This window comes from Littorina saxatilis, linkage group LG3, assembly GCF_037325665.1.
Source record: "Littorina saxatilis isolate snail1 linkage group LG3, US_GU_Lsax_2.0, whole genome shotgun sequence".
Lineage (NCBI taxonomy): Eukaryota > Metazoa > Mollusca > Gastropoda > Littorinimorpha > Littorinidae > Littorina > Littorina saxatilis.
The window spans coordinates 51133265-51155984 of NC_090247.1; the positions used below are offsets into that span (position 1 = coordinate 51133265).

General features: G+C 44.0%; 1 protein-coding gene and 1 long non-coding RNA gene across 3 annotated transcripts; both read left to right on the forward strand.

Annotated features, from left to right (window-relative positions):
* The first annotated feature begins 1110 nt into the window (after positions 1 to 1110).
* LOC138962602 (neuronal acetylcholine receptor subunit alpha-7-like) lies at positions 1111 to 21524 on the forward strand. 2 transcript variants are annotated; one of them, XM_070334476.1, is made up of 6 exons: positions 1111 to 1150; positions 2145 to 2375; positions 16262 to 16549; positions 17359 to 17485; positions 18037 to 18198; positions 20735 to 21524. In XM_070334476.1, the coding sequence occupies exons 1-6, from the start codon at positions 1118 to 1120 to the stop codon at positions 21412 to 21414; spliced, it is 1521 nt and encodes a 506-aa protein (XP_070190577.1). In that variant the 5' UTR covers positions 1111 to 1117; the 3' UTR covers positions 21415 to 21524. The 2 variants fall into 2 exon arrangements, with proteins under 2 accessions (XP_070190577.1, XP_070190578.1); XM_070334477.1 differs by lacking the exon at positions 1111 to 1150 and having other exon boundaries at positions 1175 to 2375.
* LOC138962603 (uncharacterized) lies at positions 2831 to 4502 on the forward strand. The gene is made up of 2 exons (XR_011454562.1): positions 2831 to 3589; positions 4378 to 4502. It is a non-coding gene; the product is annotated as an uncharacterized lncRNA (long non-coding RNA).
* Positions 21525 to 22720: the final 1196 nt, after the last annotated feature.

The window sequence follows — 22720 nt, forward strand, 5'->3', positions numbered from 1 at the left end:
ACGAGCAGACTTGTAGAAAAATAATTAAGTAGTGACAAACATAAAATATTTCCACACAAGACAATCATAGGACATATGACTTCGCAACAAACGCCTGTGGTTCTAGACCATACTGATCTCGCAAAAATGACACAGCAATTCGTTTCGTATCAGTAAACGCACAGCCCCCTCCCGCGAGACATCAATCTCTCAATCAAACATCAGGCCAAGCAATGAATCAGAGTAGTAACGCTTTAACGGCTTTATTTTTCACTCTTTTTAAGGGCAGAATATGCCTGCGCAGTTTTAGCGGCACAGACGACGCACTGCATATTATTGATGCTGCGATAGGGATTATGACGAGTACTTGGCCTGTTTTTCTTTCACGCAACGTGTAGCGGGCTGGGATAATCTGCAGTGCGTCGTCTGTCCTGCTGAAGTTACATAGGTGAGCGCCAGGCCTTAGAGTGACGACCTGCATAACAGCCACAGTCCTTTCCGTAGTAACTGTTTTATTCATTGTCAAAGATCTGCCCAGTTTTCTACATGGGATTAGATCAGACCTACACTTGGACACACACCAGAATTGAAAAGCGAAACAATCCTCCACTCACCAGTACAATGAAAGCACACACAAAAATATGTCAAATGTTCACCTATTTCAGTTTGTAAGTCCTGAAGAAGCCCCCATACGCAAAAATTCGACATATTTTTGTGTGTGCTCTCCTTGTATTGGTAAGTACAGAATTTAACGTTTTTTTAACTTTGGTCAGCTCACCCACTTTCATCTTGTTGTTCAGATTTAATTCACACACCAAAAATCGAAATCGGACTTCTTTATGTGCAGAGAGGGATCTCTTTTTTTGAAGACTTAATTTTTTAAACTGATATTGGTGCCGATCTGTGAATTAATACATTGATTACTTACCACTTTGCTCAGTACTCTGGTATGTGCCCAAGTGGAGGGATGGTCTTCCCCTCATGTAAAAGCCGGGGCAGGTCTGAGAAAATACACTGTACTGTTTTCACGGGCAGGACTTCGCCTTTAACCTCTGATGAACACGCAATCCTGTTTGTCTAGCTGTGTGGGACAAGGTTTGTGTTTCTGTGTGTCTTTCACAAGATTGGAGATACGGTGATGACAGACATTTTGTTGTTGTCGTCTGTCGTTGTAACTATAGCACTCTTTTTCTTTTTAGGGCGATGAACTAAATAACATTAACTATTGATGATGAACGTGCCCGCCTGATTTTCTTGTCGGGTGGGACACAGTTTGCTGTTATATTTAGTCGTGCATGCAGCAGATGAGTTGTGTTCAATTCTCTCATTGAAATTGGAGCTAACTGTACATGTAGCACGATAGTCAAAACACGGTCTGGGATATTTGTCTCTGCGAACCGTTGCAACAGATTCAGCAGCATTCAGCAGGAAGTTTGAGAGACTGGTATCGAAATTGTTGCTCTGCGATTAACAGTGGCCTTATATTGCTGCGCGGTGCCTCAAAGTCTCAGGACTGACTGTGGTGTAGGCGTTCTGAAAATTTATTTTGTTGCCTCCGGGTTCTGAGTGCAATTTATTGTGGTTTGCTTTTTGTGGCGTCTTGAGTTTTGTGAAGCGTTGTGAATGTTCTTAGACTTTTTCCTACAGGCCATTGGCAGCTAGGGAACTAAACAAGTTAAGAAATATTGGGGAAATTTGAAAGGACTCTATAAGCTTTGTATCTTTTCAACGACTTTTTATTTTCATTATCATTCTTTTGAAAATAACTCACACATTTCCTGCAAATAACAGATTTCAAGGTGTCAGTTTCATTGTTGCAGCACCCTGAGTTCTTTAATGGCTGAAAAGTGTTTTAAAACATTGAACTTCCGACCAGTCTAATTACAAAATGTTACACTGTATTGGCGATACCACATTGCTGTAAAGCAGATTCATGACATTTGACTGTTGCATAATTATACCAATACTTTCGTTTGAAAGCCACCTATTGCCTAACCGTCACACCTTGCTTAAAGCGGAATTAAGAAGGTAGACCACTTTTTTTAGACACGTAAAATTGCTCACATCCGTGTAAATTAAAGAGATTTCAGCTAAGTTCTAACAGCGCATTTTAAGTGCGCCGAGTTCTGCAAAACAGTTAAAAACAAATTCATCACTGTTTATAGCCGTTCTCGCCATTATCACACCCAAACAACATGGCGGTCTCAGTGTGGCTAGCATCTGTTCTGCTGGCCTTGGGTCTTAGCTTGGTGGAGAGTCAGACAGGAGAGGACTTCACGAAGCTGCTGAGCGACTTTCCCAACATCGACTCCAGGGTCCGTCCCGTGAAGAACTACTCCACCGTCTCCGTTGTCAACGTGTCCTTCCATCTCATGGCCATCCTCGGCTTTGATACGGTTTGTTTCAAGTTCTTCTTCTTTTAACAACATTCTGAGAAAGAAATGTACAATATGTATATAACTGTCGTTAAGAGAAAGGGGGAACGTGTCCTTCCATATCATGGCCATTCTCGGCTTTGATACGGTTTGTTTTAATTTCTTCTTCTTTTAACAACATTCTGAGAAAGAAATGTACAATATGTATATAACTGTCGTTAAGAGAAAGGGGTAACGTGTCCTTCCATATCATGGCCATTCTCGTATTTGATACGGTTTGTTCTTCCTCGTTGAACACAATCCTGACAAAAATGTACAATATGTACTCGTGTACAAGTATATATACATGTATATATCCGTCGTTAAGAGAAAGGGTGAACGTGTCCTTTCATCTCATGGCCATTCTCGGATTTGATACTTCTTGTTTTTCTTCTTCTTGAAACAAAATTCTGACAAAAATGTGAAATATGTACTCGTTGTGCATGCCGATGTGGCATGCATTCACCTATTTTTTGTTGTAATTACGTTTGATCAAGCCATTGCACGATGTAAAAAGAAGTAAACCGTGTTTTTCTTGTTGTGACCCGTTTTGTGGAGCGTTAATATTTTTACGTGTAATTCACGTGCTCCTTGTTCAGTTGTTGTGACCTGGTTTTGGTCGGAGTGTCACAAACTGCGTCGTTTAGTTCTAGAACACCGTGAGATTCACGTGCTCTTTTCCGTGTTTTGATTTTGAGGTGAGCCCTGCGAATCTGCGTTGCAAGTTTTAGAATACGTGTGACTCACGTGTTTTTAGCTTTGTGATGTCAGCTAGTTCCTTGGTCTTCTTTCTGTTAAATATACCGTTTTAAGTTTTGAGCATGCATGGAGTGCGTGATCGGTTACTGATTGGTTGTAAAATAGTAGTTTCACCCGATTCTGTCTTAGGAATGTTGTTGGTTGGTCAATCCGGTGACCTTTGACTTTTGAATAACTATTCCATGTTAGGTTTTTGTTTCCATAAATACCGCTGCTTGACTCCTGTCTCGTCAGTCGATCTGAGGGTTTTAGGAAGCGTTTGGTTTTGATGTAAACGTATGAAGGTTATCAAGTGAACCAACGGAGTGTTTCTTATGTTTTAACGTCAACGTAATGTTCTTGGAGACAGTTGTTTCTCAAGTGTGAATCGTTTTGTGCCCTTCGTTTGTGAGGCAACACGTTTTTGGTACTGCTGGTCAACCCACACAGCGCATAAGGTAATTTTGTTGTTACTTGTTTGTGTTGTGTTTTGGTCGCCATTTTGTAATGACTTTGTGAGTTGTTTATGTATAACGTGAGTTGAAAGTCTGACTTGTTGTAGTGTTTCTTTATTGTGTGTTCAACTGTTCTAGTGTTGTGAACGTACAGCAATGTTTTGTAGACGCTAGAAAGTCGCTAATGTTTATAATGATAACTTGTGTTTTCTGTGGTTAACGAAGTTCGAAGTGAAACGTTTTCTCTGACTTTTTCAGCCTTACGTTAAAAGAATTTAGGTAAAAGAAGCTTGCGGTCTGTGGTGATCGTTTGTAAACGGGCTTATTTCTTGTAACGTTATTGAGGGAAAGTGGATGAGTAAATATCTTGTTTGTGACTTTGATTAACGCAGGAACATTGTCGTTAGGAGACTTTTTGGTATGACACTGACAGTTTGCTTTGTATTCCTGGCCTGATGAGTCAACGTTTTGTATTTTTCTGAAAGTAGCCATTTTGGTTTTAAACGTATGTATGCTAAGTTTCTTGAGTATTCTTAGTGCTTATGGTATTGTTGAACGTACGGAACGTAATTCTTTATTGTTGTTGAACGTACAGAACGTAACTCTTTATTGTTGTTGAAGGACTAACCAACGAGTGTTTGGTAATTGTAACTTTCTTGTCTGTTTGTCTTCTCCTGTCTTGTGATTGTTTATTTTTCTTGTATTTACTTCTCGTGTCTTGTTAATGCTTTTGATACTTTTGCCATGTCTAATAATTTGTTTTCTTTTCTCTTTTTCTTTCTGTCCATAAGTTTTTTACCGCAATAAGTAGTATCGCAATACGTAGTATCGCAATACGTGGTACTGTAACGATATATATACATTACTGATCCCTAGTGTCAGATGTAAAATAATAAACCAGTACTTTTGCGCGTTATCGCTTGTAACCTGTGTTTGTCATTTCGTATGAACAATATGTAGTACCAGCCTCGCTCACGAAGGCGCGCACAGTAAAAAACTTTAGTTGCTGTCGTCCAGTAAAAAACTTAGTTGCTGTCGCCCAGTAAAAAACTTAGCTGCTGACGCCCAGTGAAAGAACTTTAGCTAAAGTAAACAAACTTAGCTGCTGACGCCCAGTAAAGAACTTTTGTTATTGACGCTCAATGAACGTAAACGTAGCTGTTGATAACCAGCAAAAGACTTTATTGTTACCTGTCACTGTGTTAGTGAACCATAGTTTAACATAGATCAACTTGTCGGTTAGAGATCTTCCTACTCCGTATCCGGCGCATTTTTTGTGACTTTTGTGTATTATCCCAAACGACCCTCAGATCGATTCATTTTACTTTTTAAACAGATAAACCTTATGTAGGTTTTTAGTGCTTTTGAATAAGCGAACATTGTAATGGAGAAGATTCCAGCAGATAAACCATTGGAAGCTTCAGGTTATGACGTTAACGGCGATGAAGATGAACATTCTCAAAGGCCTAGGCGTGACATTAAGCCTACTGAAAAAGGTAGAGAGTACCAGATTGAGATCAAAACTAGAAACTTCGCAAGACAACGAACATTCTTGGAACGAGCAATCGGTGAGATAGTCACAGAGCTTAACCAAGAAACTCCTAATCAAGAGTCGTTAACCAGTCAGAAACAAATTGTTTTGAGCATGTACAAGGATCTTGGTGACATAGAGAAAGGTCTTCGTAGTATTGGTAGCGGTGAAACCATTCAGGAAAGTTGGGATGATGTTCAGAGAACAGTTCAGAACATTATGTTTGACATTGATCGAGCTCTTGACAGACAAACGACTAGCGTGCAGGTGGCTAAGGAGCCTACTTCCAGGCATAGCAGTGTTACACCTAGCGTTGGGTCATCCACCCACAAGTCAGCCAGTGGTAAGACTGCCAGCCATAAAGCAGCTAGCATTACGTCAGCCATCCACAAGTCAGCTAGCCACAAGTCAGGTAGCAGGAGATCAGGTAGCCAAGTAGCTTCTCGCGCCGAGTCTCTCCGCTCTAAAAGTGTTAGCTCTGAAGACACTAAATTGGCTCTTAAACTAGAGGCTGCTTCCCTGGCCATAAAAGTGGAAGGTGACGCAATAAAGGAAGCTCAGTTTAGTGAACTGGATCTCTTACAACAACAATATGCTGAGAGAACAGCAGCTAGGCAGACTGAGGAAGCTGAGAGAACAGCAGCTAGGCAGACTGAGGAAGCTGAGAGAACTGCAGCTAGGCAGACTGAGGAAGCTGAGAGAACTGCAGCTAGGCAGACTGAGGAAGCTGAGAGAACAGCAGCTAGGCAGACTGAGGAAGCTGAGAGAAATGCAGCTAGGCTGATCGAAGAAACTGCTAGGCAGGCTAAGGAAGCTGAAAAAGAAGCAGCTAGGCAGGCTAAGGAAGCTAAGAGAACAGCAGCTAGGCAGGCCGAAGAAGCAGCTAGGCAGGCTAAGGAAGCTGAAAGAACAGCAGCTAGGCAGGCCGAAGACACAGCTAGGCAGGCTAAGGAAGCTGAGAGAATAGCAGCCAGACAGGCCGAGGACGCAGCTGAAGCAGCTCTTGAAGATATTAAACAGAAAAAGGCTTTGAGACAAATTCAGTCCACCGAATTGAAAATTAGCTTAAGAGAACAACAAGCTATGTTACAAGTATTGGAACAAGGTGAATCCGTTCAGCAGGATCTCCCTGATCTACCGTCAGTTGATTTGTTGAACACTAGGTTCCACCCTCGTCCTTTCGTTCCCTTGTACAGTCTTGTAGCCCCTCCTCTAAACAATGAGCAAACAGCGATAGGAATAGGGACAGGTGCTGCCGTCATTGCTGACCAAGGGACACACCAGCCAGCCTTGGACGCCACGTCTGTTCCTGTCTGCCAAGCTGCCGTCATTGCTGACCAAAGGACACACCAGCCAGCCATGGACTTCACGTCTGTTCCTGTCTGCCAAGCCGCCAGCACCCATGACATCTCGACTGTCAACGTCAACGCTGCTGTCACCAACTTCGTCGCAGGAACCACAACGACTGAGCCACAACAGCACGCGTTACCTGTCGTGGACCTCGTCGTTGGAGTCAGCGCCTCGACAAGCGCCGCTACTACCAACAACGCCACCTACGAGGCGTACGGACCTCAACGTAGAGAGGATGTCAACGCCCCCCATCACGTCGGAATGAGCGCTCCTTTCGTCCATCGGGAGCCCTCCACACCCAACTACACGACGGCTGCAACTACATCCTCCATGCGGCCTACAGCGCTGCTGACCACACTGCAGCACCCTCTCGGTGCATACACTGGTCAGCCGCCTCTGCACAACGTTGGACACTCAACGACAAGCGTCACAGGCCCTCGCCCGCCTGATCTCGACCACACAGGTTGGTCCTATCACCTACCAGAGACAAGGGAAGGTGATGAGACGCAAGAACGACACACCTACTTCCCAGAAGAACGTCACCAACGCATGGACCACAGACGTTTTCAAGTTACCCCACCCTGTTTCCCCTATGATACCCACCTACATCCCAAACCAGAGCCTTTCGTGCCCACATTCCTGGACCCACATCAGACCACCCCCAAAGTTATTTGGGGAAACGAAAATGCAAGGCCCCCTGCGTACATGAACTTTGACAAGGAATGTCATGCAGATCGTCCATTTGCCTCTTACCCCCCGTCTGCGTACTACCAACGTCCACTTGCTACTCCTGCAAAGCAGGACACTCCTATGGACTCTCTCGCCAAAACCCTATCAGACGCTCTGATGATCAACCGCTTGCCGATGCAGGAGCCGTGCATTTTTGTTGGTGACCCTCTCCAATATCCAATTTGGAGATCGTCGTTTTCGTTCCTCATCGAGAGACAAAACATAACCAGCAGTGAGAAGTTATTGTATCTGCAACGGTACATCGGAGGTCAAGCAAGGGAGGCCGTGACCGGCTTCTTTCTGCTAAGAGAAGGTGATGCCTACGAGAGAGCCATGGAAGTGCTGGAAAATCGGTTCGGCAACTCATACGTCGTTTCGCAAGCTTTCCGGACCAAGCTGGACGAATGGACCCCAGTCAAAAGCAAGGATCCCAAGGGACTCAGAAGTCTGGCCGATTTCTTGCAGCAATGTTCCGTTGCTGCCCAGGAAGTTGGTGGACTGAGCATCCTGGATGATGCCCAATACCTACGGAAGATCGTCGGAAAGCTCCCAGACTGGATGAGTCACAGATGGTCTAGAACAGTTGCTCGAACCAAGGTTGAAAAGAAGAGGTATCCTCTGTTCCATGAACTCGTGTCGTTCATTACCCTCGAAGCAGACATTTCTAACGACCCTGTTTTCGGCTTGACAAGTGCATCGGGGACACCAAGAAAGTTCACAACGAACCTGTCAACCCTGACAGAGGATGTCACCGCATGTCTGCACTGTCAACTTCCGGACCATGACGCTGGAACATGTAAGGAACTCATAGAGAAGCCCCTGGTTGAGATACGAGATTTTCTGTTCAAGAACCGTATCTGCTACGGATGTCTGAGAAGCAAGGATCACCAGAGCCGTCAATGTATGCAGAAACAGACGTGCAAGAAGTGCAAGAAGGCTCATCCCACTTGTCTTCATGATGACAATTTCAAGTATCAGAACAGTATGAGTGAAAACAAAGGGGCGAGTGAACACAAGAACAATTACCGTACCTCTGCTGCTGACGTTCAAGAGCCACTGACATCGTCGACCCCTACGGTGTCTGCTCTTAAGGCCAGCGAGGAAAACAGCATCGGTTTCACGTCTATGATCGTTCCCGTTCTCGTTTCCAGTGACTCTAACCCCAACGTAGAAGTGCTGACGTACGCACTACTGGACACTATGTCCAACGCCACTTTTGTAGTGCAGTCAGTGGCTGAAGAAGTTAAAGCCAAATCGCAGCCGACTACACTCAGGGTCTCCACACTGACTGAGGACAATGCTGTGGTCTCCGGCAGGAAGTACTCTGGATTGCGTGTCCGCTCTCCTACCTCCAGTGAGTTTGTCAGGCTCCCTTCTGCCATCTCACGACCTTACCTGTCCGTTGACCCCACGCAAATCCCCACCTCAGAGACTGTCAAAGTTTACCCACATCTCCAACACCTGTCCCCAAAACTTCCCCCCTTGTACCTTGATTGCGAAGCAGGCCTCCTCATCGGCTATGACTGCGCTGAAGCCCTCATGCCCCTAAACGTTGTCCAAGGACTGCCATTTGCAGTAGAGACTAAGTTAGGTTGGAGCATCGTCGGCAAGTCACCGCATTCCGTCGCCTTTGATGGTGTAGGCTCGTCCATGCACGTAGTCGTCAAGCCAGGATCAAGAAAAGAAGAAAGTGCAGCTCATGTCTACAAAATACAGGTGGATGAGGTATCGTGTACTGACCTATTACACGTTATGGAGAGAGACTTTGCTGATAGTGACACAGGATCCATGTCTCAAGATGATTTGAAGTTCATGAAGATCGTGAAGGAGAACGTGAAGGTCAACGAAGCTGGTCACTACGAGATGCCTCTGCCTTTTCGGCCAGAACAACCGTCTCTTCCTGACAACAGAGGTGCCGCAGTCAAGCGTCTCATGGGACTGAAACGCCAGTTTGAGAAGAAGCCTGGGTACCGTGAAGACTATATCAAGTTCATGAACGTGATTTTGGAGCGAGGTGACGCTGAACTGATTCCCAAGAACGAAGTCGAGGTCCCAAATCGCTGGTACATCCCACATCACGGCGTGTACAACGACAAGAAGCCAGGAAAGATTCGTGTGGTTTTTGACTGTAGTGCACGTCACCTAGGCACGTCCTTGAACGATCTTCTCCTACAAGGCCCAGACCTAATCAGCTCCCTTTCCGGCGTTCTCTGTCGTTTCCGCAAGGGTCCCATAGCATTTTCCTGTGACGTGGAAAAAATGTACCACCAGTTTCACGTCTCCGAGCCCCATCGAGACTTTCTGCGCTTCCTTTGGTGGAAGGACGGTGATACGAGTGGCCAGCCGCTTGACTACCGCATGAAGGTGCACATCTTCGGAGCTACATCGTCTCCAGGCTGCGCAAACTTCGGCCTCAAGCAGGTGGCAAAGGACAACGCCACAATCAGCGCCAAGGCATCAGCCTTTCTGCAGCGTGACTTTTATGTCGATGATGGACTTCAAGCCAAAGACTCTGTTGAAGAAGCAGCAGATGTGCTCATGAAGGCTAGAGAAATTTGTGAACACGGACAATTGAGGCTGCACAAGATAGTCTCCAACTCAAAGGAACTTTTAGAGTACTTCCCCGACTCTGAAGTTACGTCAACCAAGGCCACAGAACTCGCAGTCCCTTGTAGCACACCAGAAATTGAGCGGACTCTTGGCCTTCACTGGTGCACTGATGACGACACACTGGGTTTTACTGACAACCCCAGACTGGGTCCCTCGAACAGAAGAGGAGTTCTCTCTACAATTGCATCAGTCTACGACCCCCTTGGTTTTCTGGCCCCCTTTTTGCTGACTGGAAAATTGATCCTCCAGGAACTATGTCGCCAGGAGCTCGGCTGGGACGATCCGCTGCCACCATCGCTTCAAGAACGTTGGGAAGAGTGGCTGAAGGATCTATCCCGACTGGGTTGCGTCAAGGTACCCAGGAACTACTTGCCCACAGACTTTGGCACCGTGAAGAATGTAGAGCTACATCACTTCTCAGACGCGTCTACAGCAGGATACGGCCAGTGTTCGTACCTGCGCTTTGAGAATCATCTAGGCAACATTCACAGTATGCTTGTAGTCGCCAAAGCACGAGTGGCTCCGCTTCGACACGTCACTGTCCCTCGTCTGGAACTAACGGCAGCGGTACTTTCCGTCAAGATGGCAAGATTTCTTCAAGAAGAACTGGACTTTGAGAGTATTGAACATTTCTTTTGGACTGACTCTATGATTGTACTCGCTTATTTGAAGAACGAGTCCAAGCGTTTTCACGTCTTTGTCGCAAATAGAGTCCAACAAATACGTCAGTTCTCACAGGCCAGTCAGTGGAATCATGTTTCTACAAAGGAAAACCCAGCTGATTATGCATCACGGGGATTGTCTGTGAGTGACCTCATGACATCAGAGTGGTTCCATGGTCCCGCGTTCTTGAGCCAGTCCCTTCCGGAATCAGATGACTTTTTCGAGATCCCAGATGACGATGTTGAGGTGAAAGTGTGCAAGGCTACTACCTCTAAAGAAGTGTCTGTCCAGTCGTTTGAGCAGATCGCCCAACGATTCTCCTCCAAGACATCTCTGATAAGAGCCATGGCTGTTTTGGTACGCAAATGCAATGCCATTAAGGGGCACCAGTCATCTCCCCTGGAAGTGCTTGAAGTCACTGAGAAAAAGTTCATCGTATGTCTTCAGAAAGAACATTTTGAACGCCCAACGCCTTCTTTACGTAACCAGCTTCAGGCACTCAACGCTCACAAGGACGTTGATGGAATACTGAGAGTATACGGTCGCTCTCAAAATTCATCATCCTCTTCAGTTGACAAGTTTCCCATACTACTACCTCGAGACAGTCACTTCTCTTTCCTGGTGGCTCAGGACTGTCATGCTGCGATAGCCCACCAAGGGAGAATGTTCACGATCAACCAAGTACGAGCCAGCGGTTTCTGGATCATTGGCATTCGTCACGTCGTCTCCTCGTTGGTGCGCCGCTGTGTTCACTGCCGATGGCATCGCTCAGGGCCAGCTGGACAGAAGATGGCCGACCTCCCTCTAGAGCGCCTTGACCCATCCCCACCGTTCACGTACTGTGGCATTGACTGTTTCGGCCCATTTCACGTCAAAGATGGACGTAGGGAGGTGAAAAGGTACGGACTGATCGTGACGTGTTTTGCCTCTAGGGCAATCCACATAGAAACCCTGGATGACATGTCAAGTGATTCCTTCATCAACGCCCTACGCATTGTTGTCTCCATGCGAGGAAACATATCACGCATTTGGTGTGACAAAGGAACGAACTTTGTAGGTGCATGCAACGAGTTCAAACTGGCATGGAAGGAGATGGACTCTGAACGACTGACATCAAAGATGCTGGAAAGCAAATGTGAGTTCAAGTTCAACCCCCCTGCAGCTAGTCACATGGGTGGCGTTTGGGAGCGTCAGATCCGAACGATACGCAGCATCCTGAATGGTCTTCTCAGAAGATCAGGCCAGCGTCTCACTACCTCATCACTTCGTACGTTCCTATACGAGGTGATGGCCATCGTGAACAGTCGACCACTGTCTGTCGAGTCATTGGAATCGGCAGATGGACCACGCCCTTTGACCCCCAACCACGTCCTCACCATGAAGTCAGGTGCCATCCTTCCGCCCCCTGGTGTGTTTGAAGATCCAGACCTGTACGCCAGGAAACGTTGGCGCTGTGTCCAGCGGATGGCAGACGAATTCTGGCTGCTATGGAAGAGCCAGTACCTTTCACTTTTGCAGAAACGTCGTGTCTGGCAACGTCCCCAGGCAAACGTACAGGTGGGAGATGTTGTTGTCTTGCATGACCAGAACTTGTGCAGATCAGAATGGTGCATGGCTCGTGTAGTCGAAGTGATGCCGGGATCTGATGGACTGGTCAGACGAGTGAAAGTGCATGTTGGAACAAAGGCTCTAGACAATCACGGCCGTCCCACTGGTGATAGTCGCATATTAGAGCGACCTATTCACAAAATGACTGTGTTAGTAAATCGTGAAAATCACGAAGACAAAGCTGTGTAGGCGAACTGAAAGAACATTGAACTTTGGAGTGTTTTTCCAATTTGACAGTTGTTGATTGTTGCGGTTTGTTTTTATACCAGATGATGTAACGGACATTTATGGTTTAAGTGGTGCGTTCTTGTTATGCCGTCGAGTAAATGACTAGTGGCATTTAGTTGAAACGAGATGTGTTGAAACACTGAAAACGATTGAACCATAATATTGTTGTGTAAATGTTTTGCAACACAATGGTTTTGAGTTGTAAATTTGAAATGTCTAAATCTGCGTTTGTCTTCTTTTGATATAAGGAATATGTTTGTACAAAGGTTTTTGAAGGAAATTATATTAATATAATTTCCGGTGGGAGTGTGCATGCCGATGTGGCATGCATTCACCTATTTTTTGTTGTAATTACGTTTGATCAAGCCATTGCACGATGTAAAAAGAAGTAAACCGTGTTTTTCTTGTTGTGACCCGTTTTGTGGAGCGTTAATATTTTTACGTGTAATTCACGTGCTCCTTGTTCAGTTGTTGTGACCTGGTTTTGGTCGGAGTGTCACAAACTGCGTCGTTTAGTTCTAGAACACCGTGAGATTCACGTGCTCTTTTCCGTGTTTTGATTTTGAGGTGAGCCCTGCGAATCTGCGTTGCAAGTTTTAGAATACGTGTGACTCACGTGTTTTTAGCTTTGTGATGTCAGCTAGTTCCTTGGTCTTCTTTCTGTTAAATATACCGTTTTAAGTTTTGAGCATGCATGGAGTGCGTGATCGGTTACTGATTGGTTGTAAAATAGTAGTTTCACCCGATTCTGTCTTAGGAATGTTGTTGGTTGGTCAATCCGGTGACCTTTGACTTTTGAATAACTATTCCATGTTAGGTTTTTGTTTCCATAAATACCGCTGCTTGACTCCTGTCTCGTCAGTCGATCTGAGGGTTTTAGGAAGCGTTTGGTTTTGATGTAAACGTATGAAGGTTATCAAGTGAACCAACGGAGTGTTTCTTATGTTTTAACGTCAACGTAATGTTCTTGGAGACAGTTGTTTCTCAAGTGTGAATCGTTTTGTGCCCTTCGTTTGTGAGGCAACACGTTTTTGGTACTGCTGGTCAACCCACACAGCGCATAAGGTAATTTTGTTGTTACTTGTTTGTGTTGTGTTTTGGTCGCCATTTTGTAATGACTTTGTGAGTTGTTTATGTATAACGTGAGTTGAAAGTCTGACTTGTTGTAGTGTTTCTTTATTGTGTGTTCAACTGTTCTAGTGTTGTGAACGTACAGCAATGTTTTGTAGACGCTAGAAAGTCGCTAATGTTTATAATGATAACTTGTGTTTTCTGTGGTTAACGAAGTTCGAAGTGAAACGTTTTCTCTGACTTTTTCAGCCTTACGTTAAAAGAATTTAGGTAAAAGAAGCTTGCGATCTGTGGTGATCGTTTGTAAACGGGCTTATTTCTTGTAACGTTATTGAGGGAAAGTGGATGAGTAAATATCTTGTTTGTGACTTTGATTAACGCAGGAACATTGTCGTTAGGAGACTTTTTGGTATGACACTGACAGTTTGCTTTGTATTCCTGGCCTGATGAGTCAACGTTTTGTATTTTTCTGAAAGTAGCCATTTTGGTTTTAAACGTATGTATGCTAAGTTTCTTGAGTATTCTTAGTGCTTATGGTATTGTTGAACGTACGGAACGTAATTCTTTATTGTTGTTGAACGTACAGAACGTAACTCTTTATTGTTGTTGAAGGACTAACCAACGAGTGTTTGGTAATTGTAACTTTCTTGTCTGTTTGTCTTCTCCTGTCTTGTGATTGTTTATTTTTCTTGTATTTACTTCTCGTGTCTTGTTAATGCTTTTGATACTTTTGCCATGTCTAATAATTTGTTTTCTTTTCTCTTTTTCTTTCTGTCCATAAGTTTTTTACCGCAATAAGTAGTATCGCAATACGTAGTATCGCATTACGTGGTACTGTAACGATATATATACATTACTGATCCCTAGTGTCAGATGTAAAATAATAAACCAGTACTTTTGCGCGTTATCGCTTGTAACCTGTGTTTGTCATTTCGTATGAACAATATGTAGTACCAGCCTCGCTCACGAAGGCGCGCACACTCGTGTTTGCATAAATATGTAACCGTCGTTAAGAAAAAAGGTTGACATGTCATTTCATATTATGGCCATACGTTTTGTTTCAATATCTTCCTTGTTTATCAATTCCACGGTTAAAACTGCAGTTGTGTCTCTTACCTTTTACTCTCTCAACTCTTGCCACCGGAAAAAGATTTTTATTCGTTGAAAATGTGCAGGTTTGGTTGTTTGTTTGAACTCGTCATGGCAATTCATTCTAAATACTCACTTACAATGCTGCTATTCCATGTTGAAGGCACAATCTTTCTTGTTCAGCATACTTTATCTCAGATCTGCCCATGCATTTACACGGGGCGAGGCCATCCCTCCACTTGAACAAATATAAAACAAGTCGCGTAAGGCGAAATTACTACATTTAGTCAAGCTGTGGAACTCACAGAATGAAACTGAACGTAGTCCGCCGCTAGTGCAAAAGGCAGTGAAAGTGACGAGCCTGTTTGGCGCGGCAGCGGTTGCGCTGTGCTCCATAGCACGCTTTACTGTACCTCTCTTCGTTTTAACTTTCTGAGCGTGTTTTTAATCCAAACATATCATATCTATATGTTTTTGGAATCAGGAACCGACAAGGAATAAGATGAAATAGTTTTTGAAACGATTTCGGAAATTTAATTTTAATCATAATTTTTATATTTTTAATTTTCAGAGCTTGTTTTTAATCCAAATATAACATATTTATATGTTTTTGGAATCAGAAAATGATGAAAAATAAGATGAACGTAAATTTGGATCGTTTTATAAATTTTTTTTTTTTTTTACAATTTTGAGATTTTTAATGACCAAAGTCATTAATTAATTTTTAAGCCACCAAACTGAAATGCAATACCGAAGTCCCGCCTTCGTCGAAGATTGCTTGGCCAAAATTTCAATCAATTTGATTGAAAAATGAGGGTGCCGCCTCAACTTTTACAAAAAGCCGGATATGACGTCATCAAAGACATATATCGAAAAAACGAAAAAAACGTCCGGGGATATCATTCCCAGGAACTCTCATGTAAAATTTCATAAAGATCGGTCCTGTAGTTTAGTCTGAATCGCTCTACACACACACACACACATGCACACACACACACACACACACACACACACACACACACACACACACACACACACACACACACACACACACACACACACACACACACACACACACACACACACACACACACACACACACACACACACACACACACACACACACACACACACATACACCACGACCCTCGTCTCGATTCCCCCCTCTATTTTAAAACATTTAGTCAAAACATTTAGTTGTGTCAGTTAAGCAGTCAATTCATCAAAAAATGCTCACTCTGCACAGACAGCACCCATTTTTGTTGTTGTTTGTTTTGTGTGTGTACAAGTGGTCAAGGTGAGGGTATCGGCAGTCTCGTAGGCGAGTGAGATGTTAGAGATCTCAAACTCTCTCTGGCCAGCTTCCTGGGGGCGGTGCCCACTCCTCTCCTTTGCTGCCTTTAGCTTTTCCTGGCCCTGAATAGGGTCAGGTACCCATTCCCAGCCGGGTGGACAGGAGAGCGCTCGGAAAATCGGGTATTTGTATTCCCTCTGGGCGGGGATCAAACCCACGCCTTCCAGCGTGAGAGGCAAGCGCTCTAACTACTGTGCCACTCCGGCTCTCTTGTCCAGGTGGAGGGATGGTCTTATTCCATGTAAAAGCCTGTCCAAATCTAAGATGAAGAGCCGAATGGTTTACATTAGAAGCACTCTGCCTTTTAGATAAACTCTGCCGGATAAAAATAGGATTAAACAAAACATATACATGATTAAAATTAACCGTTCCATCAACTAACATTTCTTGATCTTTGAAGATGGGAATAGGATACAAGGGCTTATATAGCTCTTTCCCTCAGATCACTCAGAAGCTGTCCAGCACCGGCTGGCTGCAGGCCACGTGGTCCAACGAGTACACGACGTGGAACCCTGACCATTACGGAGGCGTGAGGTCAGTCAGTCCAAACCCGGCCACAATGTGGAGGCCCAAGCTGACCCTGAAGAACACCATGGCGGACCTGAAGCCCATGGGCGAGGACTACATCAACCTGGAGCTGCTGCCGGACGGAACGACCATCTGGTACCCTGGAGATCTCCTGGAGACCTTCTGCCGCGTCGACGTCACCTACTTCCCTTTTGACATTCAGGTTGGTTGGGCGAATATGGATGAAAGCGTGTGGAAAATTGCCGATGAGTTGCATGGCTAGACAAATATATATTTGATGGGTACCCTGGAGATCTCTTAGAGACCTTCTGTCGCGTGGATGTCACCTACTTCCCTTTCGACATTCAGGTTGGTTGGGCAAACATGGATAAATGCGTTAAGCTTGTCCTTAACTGGGCGAAGTCGACTACGCAAAATATACTTCGCGAATCTGTCCGCACGAAGATTTTGCACTGAGTTTTCCGTTCGGGCTCAATACGGACCGCCTTAAATGTAACGTTTTGTTTTGTCATGAATTAAACGTATCAATATTCTACTTGTCTTGCTTTTTTTATCATGGATAAATGCGTGTGTCGAATTAGTGATGATTGGCAAGGCTAGATAGATATCTATTGATTGGTTTGAGAAACAGAGGGAAGTAAGCGCCCTAAATGCATACGACATGTGTAATAAAGTGAGAGTTATGCGGAATCACTCTCCTAGCTGGCACCTCCCTTTGTTCTAAGATCTTTAAATAGCGCTCTGGCTCATTTCTGTAACATTCTTAGATATTTATTGATTGGGAATATGCGTCTTCAGCTATGAGTACAGAACACAAGTAAAACAACTATATATAGAATATATGTTGGAACCGTCATACATAGTAATCATACCATGCTTATGTTGGCCATCTTGAATCACATTCGTCATAAATGATTCTCTCAAGGCTTGGGTGATACAAGAGGACGTCGATATGTCATGTTAATTCTCGCAATAACCATAATTTTGAGTGTGATTCTTACGTTCTTTCAGATCTGTCGCTGGGAGATGTTTGTGTGGGGCGAAGGACTGGACACAGTGGACCTTCAGGTGACCACAACGGACATCATTCTGGACACCTACGTGGGCAACGGGGAGTGGCAGCTCATGGCCACCCAGGGTACGCACACACCTTCATCTTTTCAGGAGGAATTCCTTCTCGTGTTAAGGCCAGAGATGATGGCACGAACATTGAGATTTGTTTCTTTGGAAAGCTTTTCATTTTTTGTTTCAAGCTTCTCGATAAATATCTTCAAGAAAAGTTTGTTTGAACTAAAAAGTAACATTTGAATGACTTATGGGTCAAAATTGAAGTTTGTGTGGCTATTTGGGATATAACATGTAATTTTGGAGAAACCGAAATCTTCCAGAAAAATGAAACTTTCTTGCCATCTCTGGCCTTAAGTTTCATGTGGCACAACAGAGCTGTTCAGGCTGTTACTTGGGACAAGAGCAATTTTACACTTAACACAAGTACACATACCAGATATCAACAGTCTGTTCGTTTCCGGTGCAGATTTTTAGTTTAATAAATTGATATATATAGATCGCACATTGACATAGGTAAAACTGATGGAATTAGTTTAGCATAAAAAAGAAAAAATCCAACTTGGCACAGAAAGCATTCAGAAGACACATGTAATTTCCCCTTGTATTTTTTGTTTCTGTCAGCCTGGCGAGATGTCCGCAAGAACAGCACAAAGCCTACGCCCTACGCAAACTACGAAGTGACGCTGAGGAGACGTCCCACGCTGTTAGCTCTGACGATCATGCTGCCCATCACTGTGCTCGCCTTCGTCAACGTTTTCGTCTTCACCATCCCGTCTGAATCCGGTAAGAATCTCTGGGAAATGTTGTGTATCGGGTCTGTTCTGTGTGTGTGAGTGTGTGAGTGTGTGTGTGTGTGTGTGTGAGTGTGTGTGTGTGTGTGTGTGAGTGTGTGTGTGAGTGTGTGAGTGTGTGTGTGTGTGCGTGCGTGTGTGTGTGCGTGCGTGCGTGTGTGTGTGTGTGTGTGTCCCAAACAGACACATGATATTGGTCTGGGGTGGGTTCTGGCTTGGTCTGCCATCCCTTGTAGCGTATTCAGGCTTACAAAGCGACCCCAAGCTCCAAGCTCCAAACTCAAGCAAAAACCTGTACCATATGCTTGGTCTTAAAGCAGTCATTCAGGCATCGCTAGAGATCTTTCTGTGTTGTTTTCGTCTCTGGGACTGGCGCAATTAATGGTCTAGTGGATGAGACACCGGTGTAACACGAGAAAATGACTCCCACGAGGTTTTTACTCCGGAGTAAACATTTCGTACGAAAAACTTACTCCCTTTACAATAAAAGCACTCCCCCATTGCACGAGAAAATTACTCCCCAAGACAGGTGAGTTCCGAGTAAACATTTCGTAAAAAAAAATGTTACTCCCCTGACGAATAAATAACTAATAAATTACTTCACCCCAACACGAGCAATTTAACTTCCCATGCCAGATGTACGACATTTGTACTCCCTTGTCCCCTGTTAGTCTTGGTGGTGGAAGGCGTGGAAGGAGGGTAGCGCGACATTCGTGTGCGCGAGATCACTTATTGGCATTATCCCTTCGCCCGCATCCCATTTTTGAGTACGATATTTTTACTGGAAGTAAAAAAAAATGGGGAGTAAAAATTTCGTGGAGGGAGTAATTTTTTCGTGCCTTGGGGAGTTCTTTTTTCGTGCGAAAAGTGTACTCGGAGTAAGAATTTCGTACGAAATATTTACTCCGGAGTAATTTTTTCGTGGAGTAAAAATTTCGTGTTACACCGGCGCGGCCTCCCATGCGGAAGGTTGAGTGTTCGAATCCAGGCCGCGCCTGGCGGGTTAAGGGTGGAGATTTTTCCGATCGGCCAGGTCAACTTATGTGCGGACCTGCTAGTGCCTGATCTTCCTTCGTGTGTACACGCAAGACCAAGTGCGCACGGAAAAGATCCTGTAAGTCAGCGAGTACAAGTATTTAGGTGTAGTTCTAGATAACAAGCTAAGCTGGTTTAATCATGTTGATGCTGTTTTTAAGAAGACGCAGTCAAGATTGTTTTTCCTGCGCAAGCTGAGATCATTTCATGTGTGTAACAAGATGCTGTACATGTTTTATCAGAGTATGGTGTGCAGTGTGATGGTGTTTGCATCAGTGTGTTGGGGAGGGAATGCCACTGCAAGGGACACTGGCAGGCTGAACAGGCTGATAAAGAAAGCGAGTTCTACTGTAGGCCAGAGCCTTGACACCCTTGAAGTCCTTGTTGAAAGAAGGCTTGCCAGTAAGTCCAGAGCTATTCTGTTCGACCTAGGGCATCCCCTCCACGACGCACTGATGGATCTCCGCATCACACGGAATGCTCGGTTTCTCATGCCTAGGTGTCGAACGGAGCGTTTTCGGCGTTCTTTTGTTCCTGCAGCTGTGAGATATTTTAACAGCAACCGAGCCATTGTCCTGGCCACAGACTATAAGTGATGCCTTTTAAATGTACCTCTTAGTGATAGATTTAATATGATTTGATGACTGTTTGACCTTTGATCATAACTAGTGCTGTGATAATGAGCTTTAGCACTGTTGTGATGGTGTTGACACTATATTTGCCCAATTGAGTCTAACTACCTGATGGCTAATCTACTGTGATACCTGTGATAACTGATGATGATTACTGTGATTGGTTTTATGTGTTTGGTTGGTCTCTTCTTTTGGTAGTGCAATAGCGTTAATTATGGATTGTTGTTATCATCATTTACATAAAAACTTATCTGTTAATCCAAACAATGATATAATTATTGTGATATTCTTAACCACACTTTAACATGGAATGTATGTATGTATGTATGTATGTATGTATGTATGTATGTATGTATGTATGTATGTATGTATGTATGTATGTATGTATGTATGTATGTATGTATGTATGTATGTATGTATGTAGGTATGTATGTAGGTATGTATGCATGTGTGTTGGTGTGTCGGTGTGTCAAGTGTGCAAGTAAAAAGGGTATTGTAGTTGTACATATATTACTTTAGATATTTTTTTTGTTATCATGGGTTTTATGAATTTTCTTCTCTTATTCTTTTATAATTATTAATTAATGACCTATATGTGCTGATGACCAATTTAATTTCCTTTGTTGGATCAATAAAATGTTATGAGTTATGAGAACTTTATGAGTTATGAGTCATGTCAGAGTACGGTAGAAACACGACACTACCATGCCTGCATCCCCCCGAAATTGGCGTATGGCTGCCTAAATGGTCGGGTGAAAACGTTGATTTTTTGGTCATAAACTTAACGTTCCACTAACTTACCGCCAAATTAGTTGTTTTTTATCCAGAAATTCACAGTTCGACCTTTTGATCTTTTTGCAGGAGAACGTCTGTCGTACTCCATCACGGTGCTGCTGTCGTTCGGGGTGTTCATGGGCTTCGTGCTGGGCTCCATGCCGTCGTCCACGGAGAACATTCCCATCATGGCCCTCAACCTGGCCGGCCTCCTCGTCCTCTCCGCCATCTACGTTCTCCTCTGCATCATGTCGCTCCGCTTCTTCCACCGCGATCACCACAAGTACCCCGTGCCCTCAGTCCTCAAAAGCTTCGTGGTCATCCTCGAGACCGTCTTCTGCCTGGACCAATATCTCCCCAAGAAGAACCGCGTCAAAGTTAGGCAGGCGGATGTGTCGGAGCTACTGGATCCAGCTTGCAACCCAGCGCTGGTTTCCCCCGCCCTTGTGGACATCAGAAAAGGAAGGATCGTCAGAAGGATGCAGCTAGTCGTGAGCAACGCTGACGCCATGAAGAGTGACGTCAGTGACGTCATGAAGAGTGACGTCATGGGAAAGGCCGGGGCGGAGCTCGGAGATGAAGATGACCCCGACAAGCGCGAGGAGGCGTCCAAGGCTAAGGATGAGATGTCATGGCCACGGGTTAGTCGCACGCTGGACAGGCTGTTCTTTCGCTTCTTCGGCTTCCTCGTGCTGGCTTCCAACGTCACCATGTTTGCCGTCATCATCTTCAACTTCCGTGAAACCATTCGCTCTGGACTCAGATAGACTTGGGGAAAAAAGAAGAAGAAACAAGGCCACGCGCTTTGACGTCTGGACTTAGAGAGAAATTGGACGGTCTGTTAAAAGAAATAAAATAATATTTCGAGTATCATGAATTTTGCTTTTTATTGAAAATTTTTTTTTGAAAATGGTGTGTAATTTCTTTTGGAGGGGTGGGGTGGGGTGGGGGTGGGGGGGGGGGGGTAAATGTTTCAAAATAACGTACATCGATAAGTTTACCCGGTTGCCGTTTTTTCCCTGGCTGTTTAAAGTTTATCCGGCTGTTTGTGATTCATTGGACGCATCACAGTTACCGATCACAGTGGCCGATAATTTTCTAAAGTTCAACCATATCGGCGAATCAACAAGCACCTCTTGATCGTTGATCGGTTCGTGTGTGTTTAACAGGCAATGCGTAACCTCTTCTCAACTGATGTCAGCTCTACTTGTTAATTTGCTTGACTGTTCAACATTGAAACCTACATTTTACTTTGTTTCAGGAATGTAGAAATTCAACAAAATACCTAATTTTGACAATTAATAATTTATTTAATGAATCATTAAATATTTCTCTACTGTTTTTCCCACTGCACAGTAATAACAGACCACCACCAATACCAACAACAGCAACAACAGCAACAGCAGCAACAACAACGACAATAACAACAACAACAACAACAACAACAACAACAACAAAGAGTCTTTTGGGAAACATTTATCTGAAACAGTAGAGAGTCTGCTTTATATTAAAAGTCTATTTGAGAGAGAGAGAGAGAGAGAGAGAGAGAGAGAGAGAGAGAGAGAGAGAGAGAGAGAGAGAGAGAGAGAGACAGTCACTCTGTGGACCAAAACTATAAGGGATGTAACTCAAGTGTTTGATTGGTTTGGACACGCTTAGATTGGATCATTTCCCTTGAATTACCTTTATTTTGTTTTTAAATTTCAGCAACATGAAGAGTACATTGAGTCAAGTTGATGCTTCACAACCTGTTGGATAGCTTGTGATATATGCACACATTTACAAGCAGCGCATGTAACCTCATGATTATACATATATCTACACTTCTACACGCACACGCAGTGACAACTGACCACACCTACGCCCACAGTTTACGTTTACGTAAACAATATATTATTTAGACTTATATTGCATTGTTTATAAACAATCAGCAATGTTGCTAAATAAATCATTATTTACGTAAACAATGAATTATTTACGTAAACAATGAATTAGCCAACACATTTTCCATTATTTAGGGGTTTCTAGGATTCGCTTCTGAACTAAGTTTTATGTCTTTCACTTCGGATTACT